The sequence below is a fragment of the Macaca mulatta genome, chromosome 20, assembly GCF_049350105.2.
Source record: "Macaca mulatta isolate MMU2019108-1 chromosome 20, T2T-MMU8v2.0, whole genome shotgun sequence".
NCBI lineage: Eukaryota > Metazoa > Chordata > Mammalia > Primates > Cercopithecidae > Macaca > Macaca mulatta.
Genome location: NC_133425.1, coordinates 16,755,782 through 16,780,988, shown reverse-complemented (window position 1 = coordinate 16,780,988; position 25,207 = coordinate 16,755,782). Strand labels below are relative to the sequence as shown.

Genomic DNA, 25,207 nt, shown 5'->3' with positions numbered 1-25,207 from the left:
TCCGGACCCTGTGATGATTGCGTTAACTGCACAAATTGTTTGTAGAGCATGTGTGCTTGAACAATATGAAATCTGGGCACCTTGAAAAAAAGAACATGGTAACAGCAATGTTCACGGAACAAGGGAGATAACTTTAAACTCTTACTGCCGGTGATCTGGGCGAAAAAGAGCCATGTTTCTCTTCTTTCAAAAGCAAAAGGAGAAATATCACTGAATTCTTTTTCTCAGCAAGGAACATCCCTGAGAAAGAGAATGCGCCCTGAGGGTAGGCCTCCGAAATGGCCGCTTTGGGGGTGGTTGTCTTTTACGGTCAAAGACAAAGGGATGAAATAAGCCCCGATCTCCTGTAGCGCTCCCAAGTTTATCAGGATGAGGAAATTCCCGCCTAATAAAGGTTGGTCAGACCCGTTGTCTGCTCTCAAACCCTGTCTCCTGATGTTATCAGTGACAATGCGTGCCAGAAACTTCATTACCAATTTTAATTTTGCCCCGTCCTGTGGTCCTGTGATCTTGCCCTGCCTCCATTTGCTTTGTGGTATTTTATTACCTTGTGAAGCATGTGATCTCTCTGACCCTGTTCATATACTCCCTCCTCTTTTCAAAATCGCTAATAAAAACTTGCTGGTTTTACAGCTCAGGAGCATCACGGAAGCTGCCGATGTGTGACGTCTCCCCCAGACACCCAGCTTTAAAATTTCTCTCTCTTGTACTCTTTCCCTTTATTTCTCAGACCAGCTGACGCTTAGGGAAATAGAAAAGAACCCACACTGAATACTGGGGGAAGGGTTTCCCCCAATAGAGGAAAGAAAATAAAAAATAAATTTAGCCGGGCATGTTGGCACATGTCTATGTTCCCAGCTACTTGGGAGGCTGAGGCAGAAGGATCATTTTAGCCCAGGAGTTCAAGCCTACAGTGAGCTGTGATCTCATGCCAGGGAAGTCCAGCCTGGGCGACAGAGTATGACTCTGACTCTAAAATTTAAAAAATTAAAAATTAATTTAGAAAAATAAAGATTCATGGTCCTTGGCAACCTGGTTCCACATTGCCTTTCCTGACCCCTCTGTCACGTCCACTCTGTTCCCTCAACCTTCACACTGTGTTCCTTCATGGAACACCTCGCCCTCCCTGCCTGCATACTCCCCTTAACCTTCTACCCCTCCCTGGACAACCTGTTCACCCTGCTCAGAATGTCCTGCCTTAAACTTGTTCTTTCTTTTTATTTTTTTTCTTTTTTGAGATGAGGTCTCGCTCTGTCCCCCAGACTGGAGCAGTGGCGCAATCTCGGCTTACTGCAGCCTCTGCTTCCCAGGTTCAAGCAATTCTCCTGCCTCAGCCTCTTGAGTAGCTGGGACTACATGCGTGTGCCACCACGCCTGCTAATTTTTTTATTTTTAGTAGAGATGGGGTTTCGCCATGTTGGCTAGACTGGTCTCAAACTCCCGACCTCAAGTGATTCTCCCACCTTGGCCTCCCAAAGTGCTGGGATTACAGCCATGAGCCACCATGCCCAGCCTCCCTCCTCTTTTTACAATACTTGAGGGCTACACTCTCCGAGAACTCTCTGATCAGGGGCTCAGAAGCTGCAGGCTGCAGGAGCTAAAAGCATGGCCTCTGGGATCCCACCCCTGACTCAGCTGCAGATGAGCAGTGTGACCTTGAATAGGACACTTAACTTCTCCGTGCCTTGTTTCCTCACCTGTAACATGGGGACAAAGCAGTACCCATCTCACAGGGTTGTTGTGAAAATTCAATCAATTTCAAGACACATGAAACACCAAGAATACTGCCAGGTACATATATAGTAAGTGATCCACACATGTCAGCTGTAATTAATAAAGTTGTTTCCTTGTCTCTCTCACTCACTAAGTTGTGTATCCCCCTGGGACAGAGCAGTTCCCTGTTTAGCTTAGCAACCCACCCCCTACGCTAGATATTAAAAACTCAAGGCCCTCAGGCCCCCGGCAGTTAGTATGTAAGTGACCAAAGTAGCCAGTACAAGAGCAAAGTATGGCAAACACAACAAAAGGTGGCATCTGTCACTCAGAATCAGTGGCAGGGAAGACAGTAAGGTGTGGTGGGGATCGTGGCAAACCGGACAACACACGCCCCATCCAAAGACTGCAGTTGGGGCTGGGAACAGTGGCTCATGCTTATAATGCCAGTGTTCTGGGAGGACCAGACAGGAGGATCACTTGGGCCAGGAGTTTAAGACCAGCCTAGACAACACAGTGAGATCCCATTTCTACAAAAAATTTTAAAATTAGCCAAAAATAAGCTGGGCGTGGTGACACACATCTGTAGTCCCAACTACTCAGAAGGCTGAGGTAGGAGGATTGCTTGAGGCCAGAAGTTTGAGGCTGTAGTGAACCATCATAATGCCCCTGCACTCCAGCCTGGATGAAAGTGAGATCCCATCTCCTTTAAAAAAAAAAAAAAAAAAAAAAAAAGGCTACATTTGTATCCCAGTTCCAGCTGATCACTGCCTCAAAAAAACTATGATTCTACTCTTGCGAGATCTTTGAGTTTTTCAAGAAAAGCCAGGTTTCTGAGTTTTTACAGCAAGGGCTTTATGTGTGTGTGTGTGTATATATATATCTCTCTCTCTCACATATCTATATCTCACATATACATATATATCTCATATACATAAATATCTCATACATGTATGTACGTATTTTTAGTAAAGATGGGGTTTTGCCATGTTGGCCAGGCTCGTCTTGAACTCCTGACCTCAAGTGATCCACCTGTCTCAGCCTCCCACAGTGATGGGATTACAGGCATGGGCCACCATACCCAGCCTGTATCTTTATATTTCTAAATGCCAGTTACTACTTTTGGTCTCCACTGAGCCCAGCAGATGGCCCAGGGATCACAGCCAGCTCCTACTTACCATGGTGATGCCCAAGAGAGTTGGGCTGACCAGAAACACTGGGGCCAGGAATATGCCCCGACTTCTTTCCCAGAAAGAGTAGAAGAGGTCTGCCCAGCAGACGATCCACAGCAAAAATCCCAAGGCCTGGAAGAGAAGCACATACACGTCCTACAACAGACAGCACTGGAACCTCCCCCAGGGCCTGCGCAAACAGCTCAGCCCCAGGGGTAGGGGAACTAGCCAGCCTTCAAGCGATCAGCCACAGTCCTAGGACACGGCACATATTCTCTGGGATGAGGACAAGTCCTCGGTAGGGTGAGGTGGCATCCAGGCTGGCACGTGACGGTCTGTAACTGGCTTGCTCCGCCCCACTGCCTCCAACAGGACTGTGTGTCTGGTCACCATGCTCCCCACTGCCTGAACACTCAAGAGCTCAGCCCACAGCCCATCTCTAGCTTCAACCCCGGCACACTGCACAAGAAAGCCCTCCACGACAACCATTCATTCAACCAGTATTTACTGAGGGTCCTCTGTGGGTGGGATATGTCTCAAGGTGCATCCATTCTCAAATGATTCAGAAAAAATAAATTATGGCATGCACATATATAGAGAGAGAGCAAAAGCTCATGATAAAACAAATGTAGCAAAAGGTTAAAAAAATCAGTGAACACAGGCCGGATTCATGCCTGTAATATCAGTACTTTGGGAGGCCGAGGCAGGAGGATCACTGGAAGCCAGGAGTTTGAGAACAGCTTGGGCAACAAAGCGAGACCCTGTCTCTACAAAAAATTGTTTTAAATTAGCCAGGCATGGTGGTGTATGCCTGCAGTCCCAGCTACTAGCTACTCAAAAACCTAAGGCAGGATGGCTTGAGCCAGGAGTTCAAGGTTGCAGTATGCTGTGATCAAACCATTGCACTCCAGCCTAGATGACAGAGCAACACCATCTCAAAACAAAACAAAACAAAAAAACAGTGACTATGAGTGATAGATAGAGAAAATTAGGCAGCAGTTCCTGGTATCATTATTGCAACTTTTTTTTTTTAGAAGGAGTCTCGCTCTGTTGCACAGGCTAGAGTGCAGTGGCACAATCTCAGTTCGCTGCAACCTCCGCCTCCTAGGTTCAAGGGATCCTCTCGCCTCAGCCTCCCAAGTAGCTAAGATTACAGGCATGTGCCACCACACCCAGCTCATTTTTATATTTTTCGTAGAGACAGGGTGCACTATGTTGGCCTGGCTGGTCTCGAAATCCTGGCCTCAAGTGATCCGCTCGCCTTGGCTTCCCAAAGTGCTGGGATTACAGGCGTAAGCCACCACGCCCGGCCTATTATTGCAATTTTCCTGCAGCTTTAAATTATTTCAAAATAAAAGTCAACTTTAAAAAAAAAAAATTAGGGGCCAGGCATGGAGGTTCACACCTGTAATCCAAGTACTTTGGGAGACCAAGGCAGGAGGACTGCTTGAGGCCAGGTTTCAATTCAAGACCAGCCTGGGCAACACAGCAAGATCCCTCTCTCTACAAAAAATAAATTAAAAATTGGCCAGAAAAAAAATCTATATACATATATTTAATTAAATAAAAAGGAGATCGCCTCAGTAAGAGGGGAAGAGCTGATAACCTCCCAGTAATGCCTTGAGAACAATCCTATCATTCATGTTGCATAAACAGGGAAACTGAGGCTTGGGAAGGTTAAAAAATTTGCTCCAGGCCAAATACTAAGTGGCAGAGCCAAGATTTGTACCCATGTGTGTCTCCAGAGCTCCAGTTTTCACCTCCCACATTACTCTTCTGCCTTCTAGAAGAAGGAACTTAAGAGTCAACTAACTATAAGAGAAATGTCAGGTCTCACCAACCACCACTCCCCGTCCAGGTGCACCTCCCCGCCCCCTACAACAAAACCCCCTGGTGACTTACAGTTTTGGTTTTGTTGAGAAGTGTCATCTGAATGTAGCCCCGGTCATGTCGGGAGAGATAGAGGAAGTAGAAGGGGAAACAGGCCCAGAGGTAAAAACAAGGCACCCACACGAGGACCGTGTTCTGAAAGCACTTGGTGAAGTCAGGGTTGCTGGTATACCACGTGACATTCCAGTCCTGCGAACACAAACACAGGCGAGGGGTCAGCAGGACACACCCCAGAGGACAGGAGCTCGCCTGGGGCGTGAAACCAGCTGCCACGGGGTTTGAAGAAACAGACAAGGCTCCTATATATCCAAGGACCTCTCAGGATGAACACACAAACTCAAAAGATCAGTAGCCAGAAAGACTAAGAAACAAGGAACAAGGGATAAAGGTACGTGGTGCCTTCTGCACTCCCACCTGAGCAGCAAAGACCCTGTTTCAAAATTAATAAATAAAAATAAAGCTCTCTTAGCAGGAGCACACAAGTCAGATGCCTGGCTCGTGCCTGTAATCCCAGCACTTTGGGAGGCCAAGTGGGCAGACCACCTTAGGCCAGGAGTTCAAGACGAGCCTAGTCAACATAGTGAGATGCTGCCTCTATGAAAAACACAAAAAATGGCTGAGCATGGAACGTGCCTGTATTCCCAGCCACTCAGGAGGCTGAAGTAGGAGGACTGCCTGGGCCTGGAAGGTAGAAGTTGCAGTGAGCTAAGATCATGCCACTGCACTACACCCTGGGCAACAGAGCAAGACCCTGTCTCTCTTTCTCTCTCTCTCTCTCTCACACACACACACACACACACACACACACACAAAAAAAAAACAGTGCATACACACACAAAAAAAACCCAACAAAAAGGTATGTAGCATCTCATGTCACATTAACAGTCCCAGAACCTGTGGCAAGTCCCACTGTAGTATAAAAGATGGAGACAGCCATTTAAAGGAACGCTGAAGGATATTCTCTTATAACCGAAGAACCTGTGTCATCTAGATCACTCTGACCTTAGAAAGCCCTCTGAACTGAGGGCTGAACCATCGCCATCATCACCACCATCGCCATCATCACCACCATCACCATCACCACCATCACCACCAATATCACCGCAACACCACACCATCGCCATCATCACCACCATCACCACCACCACCACCAATATCACTGTCAATACCATACCATCGCCATCATCACCACCATCACCACCATTGCCACCCTCACCACCATCACCACCATCATCACCACCAATATCACTGCCAACACCATACCATCACCATCATCACCACCATCGCCATCATCAGCATCACCACCATCATCACCACCAGTATCAATGCGAACACCATACCATCGCCATCATCACCACCATCACCACCATTGCCACCCTCACCACCATCACCACCATCATCACCACCAATATCACTGCCAACACCATACCATCACCATCATCACCACCATCGCCATCATCATCGCCATCATCATCACCACCATCATCACCACCAGTATCAATGCCAACACCATACCATCGCCATCATCACCACCATCACCACCATCGCCATCACCATCACCACCATCATCACCACCAATATCACTACCAACACCGTACCATTGCCATCATCACCATCATCACCACCATCGCCATCATCACCATCCACCAATATCACTGCCAACACCATACCATCGCCATCATCACCACCATCGCCATCACCACCATCACCACCACAACCATCACCACCACCAATATCACTGCCACCACCAACGCCATCACCACCAACGCCATCACCACCAACGCCATCACCACCGTCGCCATCACCACCGTCGCCATCACCACCGTCGCCATCACCACCACCACCACCACCACCATCACCAATACTACCGCCATCATCACCACCACCAATATCACTGCCACCACTGCCATCACCACCACCACCATCACCACCACCACGACCACCACCACCAATACTACCGCCATCATCACTACTGCCGCCATCATGACCACCACCATCACCACCACCGCCATCATCACCATCACCAATATCACCACCACCACCACCACCACCACCACCACCACCCCCACCATCACCATAACCATCATCAACCATCACCACCACCACCAGGGATAACAACCAAATTGCAGTTCTGTGTGCCGGGCTTTATTCTAAGTACCTCATGTGTATTATCTCCTTTCATTCTATAAGTATTTTTATCATCTCCTTTTTCAGATGTGAAAGTCAGGCAGAGAAGGGTTAAATACTGTGTTCAGTATCACACAGCTGGTAAGCTCTGGAGCTGAATTCAAACTCAGGCAATGTGGTTCAAGTCTGCATTTTACCACTGAGCTGTCCAGCCTTGGAAACAAATTTTGTTTCAATTACTCTTACTTAAAAAAAAAAAAAAAAGGCCTGTATTTTGTTAAAGAGCTGTGCCAAATAGATAAATTCATAGATACACACATAAATAGATCAGATATGTACCTGCCCAAGAATAAACCTCCACCATCAGCTGTTCTGTAATGAAGAATTTAAATTTTTCTTTTTTTGAAATGAGGTCTTGCTCTGTTGCCCAGGCTTAAGTGTGGTGGCAAGATCACAGCTCCCTGTGCCTTGAACTTTTGGGCTCAAGCAATCCTCGCACCTTTGTCTCCCAAGCAGCTACACTACAGGTATGCACCACCATGCCCAGCTGAAGCATTTAAATTTAATTCAAGCCATAATCTGGCAACTGACTAAACAACTTTGAGAAAACTCACTGCCCTTTTCGGGATCTCAATTTCCTGTCTCCACCACAGTTAGATTGGATCAGAGGCACAAAACAGGTTTCCCCACCCAAAGTTTGGCCCATAGATGGCTTGTTATTACTGCTATTGTTTTAGGCATACTTTTTATTTAAAAAAAAAAAAAAAAAGATTAGATTAGATTCCAACATTTAAATTTTGATTTCCGGCTTTTTATTTTATTTTTATTTTTCTGACAGACTCTTGCTTTGTCACCCAGACTAGAATGCAGTGGCGTAATCTCAGCTCACTGCAATCTCCGCTTCCCGGGTTCAAGCGATCTTGGCTCACTGCAACCTCTGCTTCTCGGGTTCAAGTGATTTTCCTGCCTCAACCTCCTAAGTAGCTAGGACTACAGTCACATGCCACCCCGCTCGGCTAATTTTTTTTGAATTTTTAGTAGAGACAAGGGTTTACCATGTTGGCCAGTCTGGTCTCGAAGTCCTAAACCTCAGGTGATCTGCCACCCTCGGCCTCCCAAAGTGTTGGAATGACAGGCTTGAGCCACTGCGCCCAGTCTCTGGCATAACTTTAAAAATCAGAAAATCTTCTGGGCGTGGTGGTTCACGCCTGTCATCCCAGCACTTTGGGAGGCCGAGGCAGGAGGATCACGAGGTCAGGAGATCAAGGCCATCCTGGCCAACATGGTAAAACCTCATCTCTACTAAAATACAAAAAATTAGCCAGGCATGGTGGCGCATGCCTGTAGTCCCAGCTACTCAGGAGGCTGAGGCAGGGGAATCACTTGAACCTGGGAGGCCGAGGTTGCAGTGAGCCAGTATCGTGCCACTGCACTCCAGCCTGGCGACAGAGCAAGACTATGTCTTAAAAAACAAACAAACAAACAAAAAAATCAGAAAATCTGGTGGCGCTGGGCCCCTATTCCTGGTATATGACCATCACCAGGAGCTGGGAGGGGCCAGTCTTTAGATTGGACCCAGTTGTCCAGTTGGCTACAGTCCCCAAAAAGCCCACTTCTCCCAGGCTTCCCATCCAACCGGCCTATGCACCCTCCAAGTAGCTCTGATTCCAACAGCCCTCCCACGACCACCTGAGACCCCATGGAATGTCAAGGAATCCACACCCTTACAGCTCCACACAGCTCTAAAGCCATGTCAAAAAAAAAAAAAAGTTAAAAATGAGAAATGAAGGAAATAAGATCACTTCACTTTAAAAAAAATGTGTCAATCTGATCAAAATATACACGTTCCAATAATTAAAGATATCTAGTTATTAGGTTGGGCGCGGTGGCTCATGCCTATAATCCCAGCACTTTGGGAGGCCTAGGCAGGTGGTGAGGAGTTTGAAACAAGCCTGGCCAACATAGTGAAACCCCCATCTCTACTAAAAACATAAAAATTACCCGGGCATGGTAGTGCACGTCCGTGATCCCAGCTACTCGGGAGGCTCAGGCAGGAAAGTCACCTGAACCCAGGAGGCAGAGGTTGTAGTGAGCCAAGATGGCACCACTGCACGCCAGCCCAGGCAACATAGTGAGTCTCCATCTCAAAAAAAAAAAGTAAACCTTACAAGGCCAACACACACACACAGAGATTTAGCTAGGAAACATCAAGACACAAACCCTAAAAAGGACAAAGTTCTCGTCTTTTTGGACTGGCAGATTTGGAACACAGCCTTGTAAAGAAGAAGTTGATCGTGGAGCAGGCAAGACATCTCAAAGACTGATTATTTTAATTTATTTCACACTACTGTTAATTCCTAAGGTGATGGGTGAAAAAAGGATTAAACTGTTGGTGGTCATTATATACAGAACAGCTTCTGAGCAGTTGCCAGTAAAAGCTCATTCCAAAGGAATTTGCCCTGCTAGAAAGAAAATAATATCAAGACTTGATATATGCAGTTATGTATACAAGAGACATAGTTCCAATGTTAAACATTTAATTGACCTGATCCTAGCCCCAAATTATTCCCTGCCAGGACTGCTGCAATTGCTTCCTAACTCTTTCCTGCCTCCAGACTCTCCTGGTCCTACTGAGTCCTCCCTACTACAGCCAGTCCTCCCCACCATAGCCAGAGAATTATCTATGTACACATCCATATGTCTACCCATGAATATATTTATCACCCAACCATGAAGCCATCCATCCATCCATCCATCCACCCACCAATGCATCCATCCATTTACCCCCCAACCCATTCATCCATTCACCTACCCACCTACCAATTCATCCACCCATCCACCAACCCACCAATTCATTCATCCATCCACCTACCCATCCACCAATTCATCCATCCACCCTACCCACCTACCAATTCATTCACCTATCAATCCATCCACCCACCCACCAGTTCATCCATCCATCCACCCACCCACCAATTCATTCATCCATCCACCTACCCATTCACCAATTCACCCATCCACCCTACCCACCTACCAATTCATTCATCCATCAATCCATCCACCCACCCACCAGTTCACCCATCCACCAACCAATCCATTCACCTGTCTATGTATCCATCTACCCACTCAACCATCCATCCATGCATCCACCCATGTCTCCCTCTCTTTGTGATTATTTTTAATAGGTAATATATTTGTGTGCTAAAACTCTTTCAAATTACTCAAAAAGGTGTACAGTGAAAAATATGTCTTTCTCCCCAAACTAAGCCCCCCATTCCTACCCCACAGGCAAGCTACCATTGCTAACATCTTACATTCTTCCAGATATATTCCAGATACGACCTATTTTGTTGCCCCAAAAGGCACCATGATACTCTGTTCTATAGCTTGCTTTTTTGTTTACTTAGCTAATATTAAAAACTAAACTTTTTTTTTTTTTGGAGACGAGGTCTCACTCTGTTGCTCAGGCTGGAATGCAGTGGCGCAATCATAGCTCACTGCAGCCTTGACCTCCCGGTCTCCAGCAATCCTCCCACCTCAGCCTCCTGAGCAGCTAGGACCACAGGCACACACCACCATGCCCAGCTAATTTTGTATTTTTAGTAGAAATGGGGTTTTGCCATGTTGCCCAGGCTGGTGTCAAACTCCTGAGCTCAAGCGATCCACTCGCCTTGGCCTCCCACAGTGCTGGGATCCCAGGTGTGAACCACCGCACACAGGCTTTGGAAACTGATCTTTATCAGTAACATAGATGTGTTTTATTCTTGATATTTCTTTTGAACAAAAAGGTAAAAGGGACAAGTCTTCTCATTCCATTCCCTAAGCCCCTCCCCTCAGTTCCTCTCTCTAGAGGCAATGATCATGGGTTTCTTATGTCTTCTTTCACAAAATATTTTACACAAAAATAACAAAAGTGGGCCGGGCGCGGTGGCTCACGCCTGTAATCCCAGCACTTTGGGAAGCCGAGGCGGGCGGATCACAAGGTCAGGAGATCGAGACCACGGTGAAACCCCGTCTCTACTAAAAATACAAAAAATTAGCCGGGCGCGGTTGTGGGCGCCTGTAGTCCCAGCTACTCGGGAGACTGAGGCAGGAGAATGGCGTGAACCCGGGAGGCGGAGCTTGCAGTGAGCCGAGATCGCGCCACTGCACTCCAGCCTGGGCGACAGAGCGAGACTCCGTCTCAAAAAAAAAAAACAAAAATAACAAAAGTAAATATATATCTTCTGTTATCAAATGGAAAGAAGCATACATTACATAATGTTCTATACTTTTGCTTTTTTCTCTTAATCACAGATTTTAAAGATCATTCCGCGGTATACATGAACGGTCTCCTCGCTCTTTGTTATGGCTGCTTTGTATTCTATTGTAGGGATGAACTTGACATCCATCTGTCTCCTGGGGACTTGGCATTGCTGTTGCTCTTACTAACAATGCAGCATTGAATAAACAGCCTGGTAGGAGCCTTATTTCACACTCAAACAAGAGTGTGGGTAAGATCACTTTCTCGGCCAGGTGTGGTGGCTCCCATCTGTAACTCCGGCACTTTGGGAGGCCCAGGTAGGAGGATCCCACGAGCCCAGGAGTTTGAGACCACCCTGGGCAACATAATGAAACTCTGTCTCATATATACACAAACTTCCAAAAAATGAACCTGCCAGGTCAAAGGGTGCATACAGTAACATTTAGACAGACACTGCCCTCCAAATGGGGAACATCAGTTCATACCCCAGCTCATAAGGTACAAAGGCAATTACTTCACAAAACACAGCAGGTAACAAGTCTCTGACCTCTGCCAATCTGAGGTGAACAATCTCTCTCTGTAGTTTAAGTTCCTTTTCCCTTTATCATGAGTAAAACTGAGGGTCTTTCCAAATGTATTTAAAAGCAATCAGGTTTTCCTGCTCAGGGGACAATTCACAGACTTAGACATTTACATTAATACACAGGGCAGATCTAATGGCCGTCTCTCTTCTGCTGGGAAACAACTTCCCATGGCTCCCTATTGCTTTTAAGAACCAATCCTTGCAGTGATCCATGAGGCCTTCCTTCTACATTCACGTCCCATCTGCCTCTCCTACAATTTCTCCCAACCTGTTCCCCAGATGTGCCAACTCAGGCATTTACTTAAGGAAGTATTTACCAAGCTTGTTGTCAGTTAATGTTCTAGACACTGTTTCAGGCACTGGAGATTCAGAAAGGCTGTGATTCCTGCCTTCAAGGCAGTCACCAGCTGCTGGTCAAATAAATGGTTCCTTCAGTCATCTCTTGCTAGATTCTCTCTCTGCAATGTCTTTCTGCCCTAACAAACTCTTATTCATCCTTCAAAACCCAACTCAGGTACCTCATTTAAAAAGCTTCCTCCACACTCCCCAAACACCCTGCCCCCAACCTTTGCAATGATCTTCTTACTTGTCCACCATCAATTTCCCCCTTTGTTTGGTTTGGTTTGGTTATTGTTGTTGTTTTGGTTCTTAAGTAATAATCTGGCTGGGCACAGTAGTTTGCACTTCTAATCTCAGCACTTTGGGAGGCCAAGGCAGGAGGATCAGTTGAGCCCAGGAGTTCAAGACCAGCCTGGGAAACATAATGATACCTTGTCTCTTTTTTAATAAAATAATTATTTTGAAAAATTTTAAATAACAATCCATCCAGGTAGAGACTAGCTATGACCGCTCACTTCCTAATCAAGCAGATGTAGATTCAAATTCAGGCCTTGACCCCATGTGAACCTAGGCAAGTCACTTAATTTCTCCAAGCTTCAGTCTCCTGATCAGTAAAAAGAGTCAGAAAAGCTGAGCACGATGGCTCACGCCTATAATCCTAGCACTCTGGGAGGTCAGCACGGGTGGATCGCTTGAGCCCAGGAGTTGAAAGCCAGCCTGGACAACATGGCAAAACCCATCTCTACTAAAAACGCAAAAACTTAGCCAGGTAGGGTGGCACTCGCCTATAATCCCAGCTACTCAGTGGGCTGAAGCAGGAGGATCACCTGAGCCTTGGAAGGTAGACACTGCCGTGAGTTGTAATCACACCACTGCACTCCAACCTGGGTGACAGAGTGAGCACCTGTCTCCAAAAAAAAAAAAAAAAAAGGAAGGCCAGGTGCAGTGGCTCACATCTGTAATCTCAGCACTTTGGGAGGCCGAGGCGGGCGGATCACGAGGTCAGGAGATCGAGACCATCCTGGCCAATACGGTGAAACCCCATCTCTACTAAAAATACAAAAATTAGCCAGTGTGGTAGCGGGCACCTGTAGTCCCAGCTACTCGGGAGGCTGAGGCAGAAGAATCGCTGGAACCTGGGAAGCAGAGGTTGCAGTGAGCCGAGATTGTGCCATTGCACTCCAGCCTGGGTAACAAAGCTAGATTCAGGCTCAAAAAGAAAGGAAGAAAGGAAGGAAGGGAGGACAGGAGGGAAAGAGGGGAGGGGAGAAGAGGGGACAGGAGGGAAGGAAAGGGAAAGGAAGGGGAGGGAGGAAGGAAGGAGGGAAAAGAAAGATAGAAAGGGAAAGGGAAAGGGAGAAAGAAAAGCCTAGGCACAGAGACTCACACCTTTAATCCCAGCAATTTGGGAGACCGAAATGGGAGGACAGCTTGAGCCCAGGAGTTCTAGACCAGCCTGGGCAACACGGTGAGACCCCATTTCTTTCTTTTTTTTTTTTTTTTTATAAGACGGAATTTCGCTCTTGTTGCCCAGGCTGGAGTGCAATGGCGAGATCTCAGCTCACCGCAACCTCCGCCTCCCACGTTGGAGCTATTCTCCTGCCTCAGCTTCCCGAGTAGCTAGGACTACAGGCACCTGCCACCACACCCGGCTAATTTTTTATATTTTTAGTAGAGACGGGGTTTCACTGTGTTAGCCAGGCTGGTCTTGAACTCCCAACCTCAGGTGATCCGCCCACCTCAGCCTCCCAAAGTGTTGGGATTACAGGCGTGAGCCACTGCACCTGGCAAGACCTCATTTATTTAAAAAAATTTTTTTTAATTTTTTTTTAAAGTCAGGAAAACACATCATTTGGAAGAGCTCTGGAGAGCATTCAATGACACAATGCGTGACAGATGCTCATACAGTCTAGAGACAATAAACCGTAGGAGCAGATACTAACAGTTAGTAATAATCACCACTGCCACCACCACTGTATTGCCCAGAGATAAGAAGTTTAAAGGATGAAGAAAAGTTGTCCTTTCAAGCAAGAAAGTGAGCTACAGAAGAAATCAGAGAGCATTTAAGGACACCGGAACTCCAAGGAAGGAGAGGTCAGGAAACACTGAGCAAAGGAAGGTGTTTCCTCCACAGAAAGCAAATTGACCAGCACACGCAAGCTTCCTGCTCAAAGCCAGATGGCCAGCCCAGACCCAGAGGGCAGCTGTGGGAGGGAGCGGAAGGAAGGCATCACAAGAGGAAATCTGACTCTGACCATGAACTTTGACTGTTGCAGAAAGCAGCCAACATGGGTCACCCCTGCCATCCACCCCCACATCACCTCCGTCACGGCCCCTACAGCGGCCAACAGCGTAGGTCACAAAGCTAAGAGCATCTGGGGACCAGGCACAGTGGCTCACGCCTGTAAACCCAGCACTTTGGGAGGCTGAGACGGGAGGACTGCTTGAGCTCAGGAGTTCAAGAAAAGCCTGGGCAACATAGTAAGACCCTGTCTTCACAAAAAAATTTAAACATTATCCAGGCGTGGTACTGCAGACCTGTGGTCCCCTCTACTCAGGAGGCTGAGGTGGGAGGATCTTTTGAGCCTAGGGGGTTGAGGCTGCAGTGAGCTATGATCATCCCACTGCACTCCAGCCTGGGTGACAGAGCAAGAGACTCTGTCTCAAAGAAAAAAAAAAGTATCGGGGCTGGGCGCAGTGGGTCACACCTGAAATCCCAGCACTTTGGGAGGCTGGGGAGGGCAGATCACTTGAGGCCAGGAGTTCAAGACCAGCCTGGCCAACATAGTGAAACCCCATCCTTACTAAAAAAATACAAAAAAATTAGCCGGCCATGGTGCCAAATGCCTGTAATTCCAGCTAGTCGGGAGGCTGAGGCACAAGAATGGCCTGAACCCGGGAGGTGGAGGTTGCAGTGAGCGAGATCAGGTCATTGTCCTCCAGCCTGGGTGACAGAGCAAGACTTTGTCTCAGAAAAAAAAAAGTATCGAGGCCTCTTGGGTGTTCCTTACTGGCAGGGACCCTAATGTGTCCTGAACAACTCCAGGAGGTAAGAAGCGCGACTCTCACTACTGGAGGCTTCTGGGAAAAACGGTGAATACTGGGCAATATCTAAAGGCTCAAGGAAGGGATGATTCCCCGGGAGTCTGCAGGCCACTTGCTGTTCCCAACTCAAAGAATCACAGCTATCCAAGGCTGCTTCCTAATCTAGGGAAATCCAGCCAGCCAGGCCCACCACTCTCTGAGCAGAATCAGAAGAATCCAACTGTCCGACACGCAATTCAGCCACAAGAGATGAGTCCTGAAGCACACGGTCACCAGTCACCGCACCAGCCCAGGCCCTGCCCCTAACCTGGCCCATGGAAATCTTCATAGAGAAAGTGCACGTCGGCCAGGTACGGTGTCTCACGCCTATAATCCCAGCACTTTGGGAGGCCAAGGCAGGTGGATCACAAGGTCAGTAGATCAAGACCATCCTGGCTAACACGGTGAAACCCCATCTCTACTAAAAATAAAAAAAAAAACTAGCCGGGCATGGTGGCACAGGCCTATAGTCCCAGCTACTTGGGAGGCTGAGGCAGGAGAATCGCTTGAACCCAGGAGGCGGAGGTTGCAGTAAGCCAAGATTCCACCATTGCACTCCAGCCTGGGTAATAGAGCAAGACTCCGTCTCAAAAAAAAAGAAAAAGAGAGAAAGCTCATGTCCTCCCCAGCTCCCAGTTCCCTCCAACAGAGGCTTCTCTTTGCGGGACACCTCACCAGCTTGGTCAAGTTCTTGTATCTCCATGACCTCAGCCCTGACACTCAAGAAGCTCAGGACCCCGTCCAAGTCCGAGTGGCCCCTGACCTTCATGCGTTCATATAATTCCTATTGCATGGCGTCATCTTTTCTGGGCTGAATGATGATGACTAAGGCACGAGGCATTGATCTAAGTCTTCACATACATGACCCTGGTGCTGACCTCCTTCCTGTACATGACCCTGGCTTTGACCTGCCTTCCTGGTTCAGCCGTGATTATCTTGGAAGTCCTCGTGCACCTGGCGGCTCACTAACTTTCCCCTACACCCCTACTGCTCCCATTCGGATGGCGCAGGTTCTGGACAGATGCTCCGCCAGGGCCTGCAGGGATAAAGCAGGCAGCCCTGCCAGGGACCCAGTCAGCCAACTCCAGGACAGGAGAGGAGGCCACAGAGAGATGGGGCAGACAACAGGCAGAAAAAGTGATCACGAATCTCAACTGCCACTGACGGAGGTCATGAGGACCTACTGTGTACCACGAGTTCCACTGAGGCCTGAGCATCCACTCCCAATACAACCATCTCAATAACTCACAACCCGCTGGGTGCAGTGGCTCATGCCTATATATCACAGCACTTCAGGAGGCTGAGGTGGGAGGATAGCTTGAGGCCAGGAGTTTCAGATCAGCTTGGGCAACACAGTGAGACTGTGTCTGTACAAAAACATTTAAAAACTTAGCTGGCCGGGTGCAGTGGTTCACGCCTATAATCCCAGCACTTTGGGAGGCCAAGGCGGGCAGATCACGAGGTCAGGAGTTTAAGACCAGCCTGGTCAACATAGTGAAACCCCCTCTCTACTAAATGTACAAAAATTAGCCGGGCATGGTGGTGGGTGCCTGTATTCCCAGCTACCCGGGAGGCTGAGGCAGGAGAATTGCTTGAACCCGGGAGGTGGAGGTTGTGGTGAGCCGAGATCACGCCACTGCAGTCCAGCCTGGGCAACAGAGTGAGACTCCATCTCAAAAAAAAAACAAAAAAAACCTAGCTGGGCATGGTAGTGCACACCTGTAATCCCAACACTTTGGGAGGCCAAGGCAGGAGGATCACTTGAGCCCAGGAGTTTGAGACCAAAGTTGGCAATGGAGCGAGACTCCCCCTGCTCTACAAATAAAAAAATTTAAAAGTAGCCAGATGTGACGATGCTTGCCTTTAGTCCCAGCTACTCAAGAGGCTGACGAAGGAGGATCACTTGAGCCCAGGAGTTCGAGGCTGCAGTGAGCTATGACTGAACCACCGAACTCCAGCCTAGGCGAAAGATTGAGACCCTGTCTCAAAAATAAATAAATAAGTCACTTGCAACAGTCAGGATCCTCTTGCTCAGTGGACATTTATCAGGGACTTCTACCATGTGCCAAGGTCATGTGCAAGTAAAATAAAGTCTCCAGTCTCACACCGTTTCATTGTATGGGAAGAGGCCAAAACTACAAACAGGTTAAAAAAAAAAAACAACAACTCTATGTATGCCCAACGGGAGCAAATGGCTTGAAGAAGAAGACAGTGGATGAAGCATAACGGTGGGCGGGCGGGTGCTAGTTCTGTATCAGGGAGACAGAAAGGGCCTCTGGGCCAAGGCGACATTTCAGCAAAGTGCAGAAAGAAACGAAGAAATCTGTGCCACCTTCTGTTTACAGAAAGAGTAAGAGGGAAGATTCATTAGCTGCATCAGCCAAGCACCACTCTAAGTGTTTCACATTACATTTCATCCTCACACACAACTCTAGGATTCAGGTACTATAACCTAACCCATTTTACAGATACAGAAATAGGCCTGGTCATACATAACCTGCAAGCGGCATACGGTCAGGAATTTGCTGTTTTGTTTTTGAGACGGAGTTTCGCTCTTGTCGCCCAGGCTGGAGTACAATGTTGTGATCTCAGCTCACTGCAACTTCCGCCTCCCAAGTTCAAGCGACTCTCCTGCCTCAGCCTCCCAAGTAGCTGGGATTACAGGCGGCTGTCACCATGACTGGCTAATTTTTGCATTTTTAGTAGAGACGGGGTTTCACTATGTTGACTAGGCTGGTGTCACATTCCTGACCTCATGATCCGCCCTATCCCAGCTACTTGGGAGGCTGAGGCAGGAGAATCACTTGAACCCAGGAGGCGGAGGTTGCAGTGTGCCAAAATCACGCCATTGCACTCCAGCCTGGGCAACAGAGCAAGACTTAATATCAAAAAAAAAAAAAACAAGAAAAAAAGCTAATTAATCTGCAGGGGGTAAGCCTGAAACGAGGGAGAGGAAGGCAACCATTAATTTTTGTTTTATTATCTTTTGTACTGTTTGAATTTTCTCCTCTGCATGCATTATTTCTAAAATAATAATAAGAAAGCTAGTTCGCACTTCAAATAAATAAATAACAGCAGCAGGAATTGAAGGGTAGGACATTTCTAAATGCTGAGTTGGAAACAAAAAGAAAGCATGTATTTACTGGGTGCCAATAATAACAGCCAGAGTGACCGTGCCAGGCACGGTGATAAGTACTTCCCAAGCATAGTCCATTTAAACTTTCCAACAGCCCTACAAAGTCAGGACTATTAAAACTCTCCCCTTTCCTGGCAAGGGCTCCGAGGTCCGGAGAGTTTATGTAAATGGCTTGGGCTCGTAACCCTAAAAGAAACAGAGCCAGGATTTGAACCCATGGAGAGTCTGACACTGAGTTCCACCACCTCTAAACCAGGTGCTTGGAACACTAAGGCCTTTTTGTTTGTTTGGTTGGTTGGCTGGTTTTGTTTTTTGAGACAGGCTCTCACTCTGTTGCCCAGGCTTCAGTGCAGTGGCACCATCACAGCTCACTGCAGCCTCTATCTCCTGGGCTCCAGCAATCCTCCTGCCTCAGCCTCCCAAGTAGCTGGGATTACAGGCACACACCACCATGCCTGGCTAATTTTTCTATCTTTCATAGATCCAGGGTTTTACTATGTTGCCCAGGCTGGTCTTGAACTCAAGCAGTCTGCCCGCCTCGGCCTCCTAGAGTGCCAGGATTAGAGGTGTGAGCCACCACACCCAGCCAGAATTCTAAGGCATTTACAAGGTGCATGGCAGACAGATGGAGCCTGAGGTGGCTTGGAGGCAAGATCTCCAAGGCCGGAGATCAAGTGAATAGCCTCAGGCCTCACAGATTCCAAACTCATCTCTCCAGAGCAGAGAAGCAAGATTTTGACTCAGACATGGAAACATTCTACAACTCCTCCCACCCACCCACCCCCGAATGTGAGCAGCGCCAGGGTAGTGGTTAACAACACAAGGTTCAGGGTCTAGGTTCCCATCTCCGCCACTTACAGATGTGTGCCCTCAAGAAGGGCTTCTTCAACCTCAGAACCGCTGATATTTGAGCCCAAATAATCCTTGGTTGTAGGGGGCCATCCTGTGCATTGTAAGATACTGAGTGGCGTCCCTGGCCTCTACCACTAGATGATAATAGCACTCCCCACCTCCTCAAGTTGTGACAATCACAACTGTCTCTGGACATTGCCAAGTATCTCCAGAGAGGCAAAGTCATCCCCACTGCCCTAAAGCAAGTCAGTTCACCTCACCAGGCCTTGATTTCTTCATCTGTGAAATGAGACTAATTCTAGAACCCACCTATCACAGAGTTATCACAAGGGTTCAGAGTAACGTGACCCAAGCGTCAGGTTCCAGGAGCTGTTGTTCCCAGCAGCCAAGATACGGATTAACACACAGAAGTGCAGGCTTCCTGTCATGCATTCAATTGATCATTTGATGACTGTTTACTGAGCACCTACTATGTGCCTAGACCTGGGCTAGTCACAGGCATGGGGGGAAATCAGAAATGATATCTCTGCCCTCTTAAGACGCATAGTCCATCAAAGATGAAAGCTCACACATAAGAACTTAATGACAAAGAGCGGTACCTGCTGTGAAGGAAGGAGAAGGGGTGTCAGGACAGGAAGCACCAGAGTGGGGATCTGAGCAGATGACATCCCCGCAGACTGGAAGGGTCAGGAAGAGCTGGCTGTGCAACGATTTTAGGAAGCACATACCAGGCAGAGATAGCACTGGCAAAGGCCACAGTTGGGGGAGGGGAGGGCGGTGGCTGCAGCAGTAAGCCAGGACCCAAGATGGAGCAGGAGGAGAAGTCACCAGGGGCCACAGCATAGCCGATCTTGGAGTCACGGTACGGAGCATCGATTTTTTGTTCTAATTCTCACAGGAGGCCCTGGGAGGGCATTAAGCAGAGGCATGGCATCGCCTAATTCACATATTAAGACAGTGATCCCTGGCCAAGCACAGTGGCTCATGCCTGTAATCCCAGCACTTTGGGAGGCCGAGGTGGGCGGATCACCTGAGGTTAGGAGTTCGAGACCAGCCTGGCCAACATGGTGAAACCGCGTCTCTACTAAAAATACAAAAATTAGCCAGGTGTGGTGGTGGGCGCCTGTAATCCCAGCTACTTGGGAAGCTGAGGCAGGAGAATCACTTGAACCCGGAAGACAGAGGTTGCAGTGAGCTGAGATCACACCACTGTACTCCAGCCTGGGTGACAGAGCCAGATTCTGTCACAAAAAAAAAAAAAAAAAAAAAAAATTGCTGAATGGTGCCAAGCACAGTGGCTCACACCTGTAATCCCAGCTACTTGGGAGGCTGAGGTGGGAGGCTCACTTGAGCCCGGGAATGGGAAGCTGCAGTGAGACGTGATTACGCTAATACGCTCCAGCCTGGGTCAGAGAATGAGACCACGTCTCAAAGAAAAAGAAATAAAAATAAAATCACAGCTCTTTCTAAGCACTGACTGCATACCAGGCACTGTGTTCAGTTTCACGTACATTGCTCCATTTTATCACCCTAGTAGTCTATGAGGAAGGTACCATAATGACTCCCACCTTACAGAGAGGAACGCAGAGACAAACAGGTGAGAAGATGTCCCATGAGTCACAGAGGCAGGACCTCGAGGGTCCTGGATTCAAACCACAGCAACTCTTCTGCACAACCAACCAAGGAACAGACCGGGCTTCGAGGGGCGAAAGGCAAGGTGAGAGGCTGCTCCTAAACGCCACGCTCAGAAACAATGCTGCAAAGGGACAGCTCAGAAGCCAAAGAAAGCTGAGAAAAGGAGTCCAAGAGGCCCGTGGTTAGGTCAGGGCACCCGCTGGGCCTCTGAACATTAATCCTGTTTAGAGACACAGCATGTGGCATTCATTTTCCCACTGCAGTCCTGAAAAGATCCAGAGAAAGGCTAAAGTCTCCTGGCCCCAACACAGCAGGAGGCAAGCACAGCTAGCTAGGGGCATGGGGTGAGAGGAAGGCGGCTAGAGTCAGCATTGCGTGGGTGGTGACGAGCCCTGGCATGCTGCACCCCACCCTGCCCCCTAACTCAGTAGAGCTAAGAATGAAGCCCAGTAACATCACAGGGGCAATTTCCAGGCTTATCCCTAACACCCAGGAAGGCAGGGGCACGGCCGTCCTTGCTCCATCCAGGCAGGTACCACAAATCCTCACGTTCAAGACGCAGAACTGAACACAGTTACATGCGAAACTAAGTCTCCTTTTTTTTTTTTTTGAGACAGAGTCTTGCTCTGTCTCCTTGGCTGGAGTGCAATGGTGTAATTATAGCTCATTACAGCTTTGAACTCCCAGGCTCAAGTGATCCTCCTGCCTCAGCCTCTCAAGTAGCTGGGACTAGAGGTGCACACCACCAACCCTGGTTAATTTTTGTATTTTTTTTTTCAGAGATGGGGTCTTGCTATGTTGCCCAGTCTGCTCCCACCTCGGGCTCCCAAAGTGCTGGGATCACAAGGATGAGCCACTGTGGCCAGCCCTAAGGATCCTGTCTTAACAGGGCTTCAATGCTGTTAAGCACTGAAAAGAAACCAGAGGTCAGGCTGCCCATCACACTACCCAAATGTCAGCAGCAAGCATCTTGTTCCAACCTGCTTTCACCCCAACTCTCCCAAGCACCACGAGGCCTCTCATGGGAGGCCCATCCTATGAAACTGACACTCGTCCTCGTTTCCTCCATCTAGCCCTGGCTATCTTTGCAAGGTTGCTCCCCAGCCACTTCCTCTCCTCTTATCAGACTCTCATGCTTCACCAGATAAATCCCTTAGTCATGTTCCAGGGTCTTGTGAGGGGTCAGGCATGTGCTGGGCATAGGGACATGTCTGGGGACATTGCAGTAACAGGACAGACAGCATTCATCCATTTACGGAGCACGGTTCCTAGGGCTGAGGGCCCAGCAGCGAACGGTGGGGACCAAAGGCCGGCCCTCCTGGAGCTGACAGCCTAAAGAGAAGAGACAGATGGTTTAGAAGGGAGAGGATATGAAGACATGTGTGATGAAAAGGACTCAGAGAAGAGGGCAGGCCTTGCTGAGGACGGGTATTTAAACAGAGGATTGAGCCAGGCACAGTGGCTCACGCCTATAATCCCAGCACTTTGGGAGGCCAAGACAAGTGGATCACTTGAGGCCAGGAGTTCAAGGCCAGCCTGGCCAACATAGCGAAACCCTGTCTCTACTAAAAATACAAAAAATTAGCCGGGTGGGGTAGTGCACGCCTGTAATCTCAGCTACTCAGGAGGCTGAGGCACAAGAATCCCTTGAACCCGGGTGGTGGAGGCTGCAGTGAGCCGAGATCATACCACTGCACTCCAGCCTGGGCAACAGAGCAAGACTCCGTCTCAATTAAAAATAAACAAACAAATACAGGATAGAAGGAAACAAGGGAGCAAACCAAATGGCCATCTGGACAAAAGGCACACCAAGCAGAGAAAACAGCCAGTGCAAAGGTCCTGAGGTCAGACCAGGCCTGGCATTTCTGAGAAACCACAGAGAGGCCAACAGGTCTCAAGAGTAACAAGCAGTGAAGACAGGGAGGAAGGCAGAAGGCAGGGAGGAGACAGTGAGGGACACACAGGCCATCGGAGGGATTTTGACTTTCACTCGGAGTGACCTGAAAAGCATGGAGTTGATGTGCCGTGATCTATGTTTTAACACCATGGTTCTCAAGTGGGGGCAAGTTCGTCCCTCAGGGGACATGTGACAACATTTGGAAACACCCTGGGTTATCACAACTTGGGAAGAGGGTAGTGCTGTTGGCACTTTGTGGACAGAGGCCAGGGATACTGCTTAAAGGCCACAATGCACAGGACAGCCCCCAGGACGGGAAATATTTGGCCCCAAATGTCAACAGTGTCAAAGCTAAGCAGCCACGTTTGAACAGAATCCCTCCCTGACCAAGTTTCTAGTCCACATCCCTAATGCACCCCTCGTCAAGGCAGATGGGGCTTCAGCTCCTCACCCTGTAATACTAGGCCAGCAACTAAACCTCAGTTTCCACATCTGTAAAATGGGAATACTGACATTATGCAAATAAGCACTTCATTAAACATAAGCCAGAGCACATAGTAGGTGCTCAATAAATTCTACTATTAAAACTTCCAGATCCACTTCTTGCTATATGCCTCCACATTCTCTCTTTTTCCGAGACAGGGTCTCATTCCGTTGCCCAGACTAGACTGCAGTGCCATGATCTCGGCTCACTGCAACCTCCACCTTCTGGGCCGGTCTTGGACTCCTGACCCCGGGTGATCCTCCTGCCTCAGCCTCCTGAGTAGCTGGGACTACAGACACACACTATCATACCCAGCTAATTTTTCTATTTTTAGGAGAGATGGGGTTTCACCATGTTGTCCAGGCTGGTCTCAAACTCCTGAGTTCAAGTGATTCACCTGCCTTGGCTTCAGGATTACAGGTTAGCCACTGCACCTGGCCTCCTTCCACATTCTCTAGCCTAACCAAATGATTCACTGTGTCATTCAACAAAGATGTATTGAGCCCCCACTATGTGCCCGGAACTAAGCTGCACAGGTGCTGTACACAGAACAGCCTCTAAAGATGCCTACATCCCCATCTCCAGAACTAAAAGGACTCGGCAGGTATAATTAAGGACTTTAGAATGGGGAGAATGTCCCAGATCAGCGGTCCCCACACTTTTTGGCACCAGAGATGGATTTAGTGGAAGACAATTTTGCCAGGGATGGAGGCAGGTGGCTTTCAGGATGAAACTGTTCCACCTCAGATCATCAGGCATTAGATTCTCATAAGGAGCACACAGCCTAAGTCCCCCGCATGCACAGTTCACAATAGGGTTCGAGTTCCTATGAGAATCCAATGCGGCCACTGATCTGACAGGAGGTGGAACTCAGGTGGGAACGCTGGCTCGCCCGCCACTCAGTTCCTGCTGCATGGCTCAGTTCCTAACAGGCCACGTACCGCTCGCTACTGGTTCATGACCCAGGAGTTGGGGACCCCTGTCCTAGATGATCTAGGTAGGCCCAATGTGAGAGAGGCGAGAGGACGGTGGGAATATCTGAGTCAGAAAAGTAGATTTGAGGCCGGGCGTGGTGGCTCACGCCTATAATCCCAGTACTTTGGGAGGCTGAGGCGGGTAGATTACCCGGGGTCAGGAGTTCAAGACCAGCCTGTCCAACACGGTAAAACCCCATCTCTACTAAAAATACAAAAATTAGCCGGGCGTGGTGGTGTACACCTATAATCCCACCTACTCGGGAAGCTGAGGCAGGAGAATCACTTGAACCTGGGAGGCAGAGACTGCAGTGAGCTGAGATCACACCATTGCATTCCAGCCTCAGGGACAGAGTGAGATTCTGAGTCAGAAAAAAAAAAGTAAAGGAGATTTGACAATACAAGCAGGGGTGGAGGGACACGAAGCCACGAGTTGAGGAATGCAGGTGGCCTCTAGATGCTGGACAGGGCCAGGCCATGGATTGTCCCTGGGAGCTTCCGGAAGGAACACGAACCATGCATTTTGGACTTCTGACCCCCGAGAACTAGAATGATATGTGTTGTTTTCAGTCACCAAGTTTACGGCAATACCAGCAATAAGAAACCAATAGAGACTGGGCACAGTGGCTCACACCTGTAATCCCAGCACTTTGCGAGCCCAAAGCAGGAGGATCATCTGAGGTCAGGAGGATCACCTGAGGTCAGGAGTTCAAGACCAGCCTGACCAACATGAAGAAACCCCGTCTCTAGTAAAAATATAAAAATTACTTGGGCATGGTGGCACACACCCGTAGTTCCAGCTACTTGGGAGGCTGGGGCAGGAGAATCACTTGAACCCAGGAGGCGGAGGTTGCAGTGAGCTGAGATGGTGCCACTGCACTCCAGCCTGGGCAATAAAAGCAAAACTGAGTCTCAAAAGAAAAAAAAAACAAGAAAAAGAAACCAACAGAGCAGGCAATAAAAATAGAGCTGGTGGGGAAACAAGGGTATCGAGGCATGAACACGCGTCACCTTGCTGAGTGATGCTTGTTCACCCCTCAATACCCTTGCCATGCTCCTGCCTTGACATTAGACTGAG

General features: G+C 48.4%; 1 protein-coding gene and 1 long non-coding RNA gene across 18 annotated transcripts in view; one reads left to right on the top strand and one right to left on the bottom strand.

Moving 5' to 3' along the window:
- ABCC1 (ATP binding cassette subfamily C member 1) overlaps window positions 1-25,207 on the bottom strand; it is a 192,744-nt gene that overhangs the window by 131,852 nt on the left and 35,685 nt on the right. For all 17 annotated transcript variants that reach the window (XR_013412351.1, XM_077987128.1, XM_077987126.1 and 14 more), the window contains exons 2-3: window positions 4,788-4,964; window positions 2,892-3,017 (exon numbers count right to left, since the gene is read on the bottom strand). Coding sequence is in view for 16 of the 17 variants with exons in the window: in XM_077987128.1 (XP_077843254.1) it covers window positions 2,892-3,017; window positions 4,788-4,964 (303 nt within the window). In the remaining variant the exon portion in view is untranslated. The remainder of the gene's footprint in view (window positions 1-2,891; window positions 3,018-4,787; window positions 4,965-25,207) is intronic.
- LOC144338368 (uncharacterized) overlaps window positions 14,755-25,207 on the top strand; it is a 28,388-nt gene continuing 17,935 nt past the window's right edge. Inside the window, exon 1 of the long non-coding RNA XR_013412395.1 lies at window positions 14,755-16,579. This is a non-coding gene — a long non-coding RNA (uncharacterized LOC144338368). The remainder of the gene's footprint in view (window positions 16,580-25,207) is intronic.